A 4,026-nucleotide genomic window follows, 5' to 3' on the forward strand; every position below is an offset into this window, starting at 1 on the left:
CTCAGTTACTCAGTGAATCATTTTTAATCATTTCTCATTGCACACCGTTCTCAGAATATATGGGCTATGCACGATAGCCTATGCAGACAATATTTTTTCATTTTCTTTGAACAAAGAAAAATGACAGAATATTTATGGTGCATTAACCAAGTTTGACAATACTTGTTGTGCTTTCTTGTGAGATCAACAACCAGTATGTGTTGAAGAGATACGGTACTATGATATGGGAAATGGATGCGCATTGATACATTTCAACATTATGATTTACAGCTACAACACAATCGTCAATGAGTCAAAAAACCAAAAATAAACAAAACAAAAATGATTTTGCATGGACCTGTATTTAAAGGCTCCTTCCTGCAAATTGACAACTCCTCTGAAATACAGTTGACTAACATGATGTATTCTCAGTACGATGTGTACAATTTAAAAAAACAAAACAAAACAAAACCCCCCAGACAATTTGTGATAATGAAGTTGATTACTCATGTTTTTTGCAACAATAAACCAAGACGTATTAAGGTATCTTTGGCTCAAAGAACAAACAAAGAAAAAAAAAAAACAAAACCCCTTGAAATAATTCTGAAGTATGGCTTTCACTGTTCCAACAATCAGTATGCTTACAACTCATAAACCAAAATTAGAGAGATCTTTTTATAGTGCTTCATTACCCGTAAAACAGGAAATCTCATGGAGGCTTTTGCATACACACCCAGACCCACACACCATAAAAGGCTTATCTTCAGTCAAACTTCTGAGTCTACTTAGATTTGTATTGAGCCATGGCTCATTACACATAAAGCTTTGGCAACTTGACCAAACGTGACAGTTGTATAACACCCGAGAAAATGCAAAGTACAAAGGCACATAGAGAAAACAGACTTGCTTTGTGGACAAGCAAATTAGGTCAGATCGGGTAAAGAGAAGAAGATTGTGGTTTTGAAATATCAATAGTATCTATAAAAGGATCTATAAAAGAAAAAAACAAAACCAGTGAGATGACCGAAGAGTTATCACGATAAGAAAAGGCAACCCTTGATCTCATGAAACATACCACTCAGCATTTTCGTAGTGCCTCTCCCCATGCCCATGTTTTCACTGTTTGGACTGTAGCCCTGCTCAGTTTAAAAGAAAACTACATTCATACTTTTAAAAGTCAGTACAACAGTATTATGCATTTGAAGCAGACACTTGAGAAATGACAGATACTATAATAAATATTGAAAAACGACATTTTAAATGCCATGTACAGAATGAAGCACATGATTGTCTGTGTCTTGACCATTTCAAAATTTCGATAAGAACACGCATGCAGTGCATTCAGACTAAGGAAGCAGTTCACAAGTATGAAAACAACAGCATGCTCGGAGTAGAAGGAAACTCGGATGACAGAAGACTCGCAATATCAAACAGAAATATGCAAATGCAAAAGTTAAACATTTTCTTTGTGTAGTCATAATTCCCTTAAACAACATAAAGAAAAAAATTCCAGTTCCCTTCCTTTGTTGGGTCATGACACCTTCTCTTTTAATTCCAACATAGGAATGTTGCATTTATGGAATGTTTTGAGAAACGTTTATATTACTTCTGATATATCGATGATAATATTGCACATATCCTGAAGGCAGATCCAATCAAATATAGTGCCATGAAAATCAAGAAGCTAGTCATGCTTGGCATTTGGTCCCAATGCTCACAGGTATAAGTGAGACGTGGTGTCAAAGTACTTTAAAATAAATCTGAACAACAACTTTTAAAAAAGGGTTTTTAGAGACAACAACAATTTTTCTGTCTTGCTGAAGGCACATCTGGTTATAAATGAAGTTATAAAAAGAAGTAAGAAAATAGTTTGCTCCTTTCATACCGCACATTGTAATAAAGCAACTTTAAATGCATACAAATCCACCAGTTTTATGGTCCAGTTTTTCCTGACTGTTTTAACACCATTTATGGCTTCTAAACTAATTTTCACACCTTTGGGATACTTAAAAGATTTACAAATGGCTTAAACTAGCAACCTGTCACCCTGCAATGGCACTTACATTTGAAGAAATTTAACAAAACAAAACAAAACAAAAACCTCAAGACTAATACAAAGCTTTTGGCTCAGAGTCGTTTGGCATAGTTCTTGCACAAGACATGATCGCGGACATCTCCCCACCCTCCATTCTTCATGTGAGGTTTGTGTTCCACTGGTCTCTGGGTAGTTACAGAAAGGGCTTGAGGAAAAAGGGAGGATTGAACCTGCTTAAGTGCCTCCTCAACTTTCTGTTGGGCCATTTCTGGCCGACAGGCATCTTTCTGGTGCAGGCCGCAGTCACCTGTGTGAAGAATCCTGGTTCCTTTAGCTGCTAGAACCTTCAGAGGTTTTGAGATACATGTACCAGATAGGTTTTGGAGGGTCCAGTCCCAGTTGTAGTCATCATAGGTGCAAAACTCATTGTTGCAACCCATTAACTTATAGTAGACCTCCCTTGTGATGCCCATTCCCAAATTGTGTTTGGTTGACATCCAACCCCCTGTCTCCGTCTTGTCTGTCAGTTCTGAGAAGCGAGAAACACCGTCATGGTTGCCTATGGCCAGGATGTCACAATCCTCACATGCAGTTCTCTTGAGCTCAGACATGGCCTTGAAAAAGCGATATAAATCTGGAAGAACGTAATTGTCCTCCTCCATAAAAATAGCAAATCCACTGTATCCCTGAAGTGCCCGCACTCGTTCAAAGACGAAATGAAGTTTCCACCACCAGTGATGTTTGGTTTGTGTTATGGATGCTTCCCTGTAATGGCCATAAGAATCTGGATGTTCTGCATTGAGGCATCCCGTTTTTAAAGCATTGTCCTTGGATATGTCTCTGGGACAGTCTTTTGGGTCCTGCCCTGGGAATTCATTGGGATACAGCTGTGTACTGTAAGGGAAGTAAATCTGTAGCACTTTGCAGAATGTTATGCCCTTCACTATATCTGCAATTTCCTCCGAGAAATAATCGTGACTGAAAATCACAAGGAAATGGTTGACATTGACTGCTTTTTCCAAAGACTGTACCAACATTTTGAGGTAAGCTGGTCGGTTGTGAACTTGCACAACAATCACCAGTTGTGGCTCTCCCGGAAACTTGTCAGCATTCTGAATGAATTGCCTGTAGTTGCTGTCGTACACCGACGCCTTCATGTTGAAGATGGTACCATACTGAAACTTATTAATAACCAAAGCTTGTGTACTCTCGTGTGAACCACTCTCAGCAGCATTGTTTTCATTTGAAACTCCAAGTTTGGTATATAAAAATATTAACACAATTAACTTAACTACCACAAAGACAAATACGTTTTTCTTCAAGAGTCGAAATCTCATTTTTTGTTTGTTTCTGTAAAGATTTAAGAAAAGTGACCAAAAATACCCACAGTTATCGCGTTATGAATCAATCGTAGCGTATCGATGGCACGACAAGCAACATCTGACATCTGATAGTCGACTATAAATAGTCTCCATAATATGATCGGGTTTCCACTGGATGCACAACCTTTACGGTGGTATCGGCTTGTGTTGACACGAACATCTGTCATGGAAGGTGATATCGTTGGCTGCTATTTCGATTCACACGTTGTGAAATGCCACCTGTAGGAAAGCAAACAGCAAGTGAAAAAAGTTACTTCTTGTTAACAACAAAATGTCACACTATTTTATCCTAAATAAGCAATTTTCACATCCACTTACCTAGCAGGGGTTTCATGTGTTTAAAACCAGGAAGAGGAAGACTGTACGACGTTGTAAAGTAGGTTGCCTTTCGGCATAAATTGACTGCTGACGTGTACTTTCCAGCCAACAGGATCAGACAAAACTAGACGTTCAAACATCATTCTCCTATCGTTGCCTGTGAAACAAGAGTTGGGACCGGCCCGCCTGAAAGTTTAGAGGAGAACAGAGTTAAAAAGATACGGAGAAAGAGAGATGAGAGGGGATTGATAAAATATTTCCTCAGATAGTAATACACTACTTTTATATTTTTTTTGCACTGCACAAAGGTAT

At 38.4% G+C, this 4,026-nt stretch overlaps 1 protein-coding gene across 1 annotated transcript; it reads right to left on the bottom strand.

Annotated features, from left to right (window-relative positions):
• Window positions 1–1,431: 1,431 nt before the first annotated feature.
• LOC115810813 (alpha-1,6-mannosyl-glycoprotein 2-beta-N-acetylglucosaminyltransferase) lies at window positions 1,432–3,786 on the bottom strand. Its single transcript, XM_030772834.1, has 2 exons — window positions 3,715–3,786; window positions 1,432–3,615 (listed from the first exon to the last, which is right to left on the bottom strand). The coding sequence occupies exon 2, from the start codon at window positions 3,349–3,351 to the stop codon at window positions 2,107–2,109; it is 1,245 nt and encodes a 414-aa protein (XP_030628694.1). The 5' UTR covers window positions 3,352–3,615; window positions 3,715–3,786; the 3' UTR covers window positions 1,432–2,106.
• Between the last annotated feature and the right edge of the window lie 240 nt (window positions 3,787–4,026).

The sequence above is a fragment of the Chanos chanos genome, chromosome 4 (assembly GCF_902362185.1).
Source record: "Chanos chanos chromosome 4, fChaCha1.1, whole genome shotgun sequence".
Lineage (NCBI taxonomy): Eukaryota > Metazoa > Chordata > Actinopteri > Gonorynchiformes > Chanidae > Chanos > Chanos chanos.

Excerpts from the sequence above, each read along its gene's own strand:
- LOC115810813 (XM_030772834.1), bottom strand. The coding sequence starts at position 3,351 with ATGAGATTTCGACTCTTGAAGAAAAACGTATTTGTCTTTGTGGTAGTT.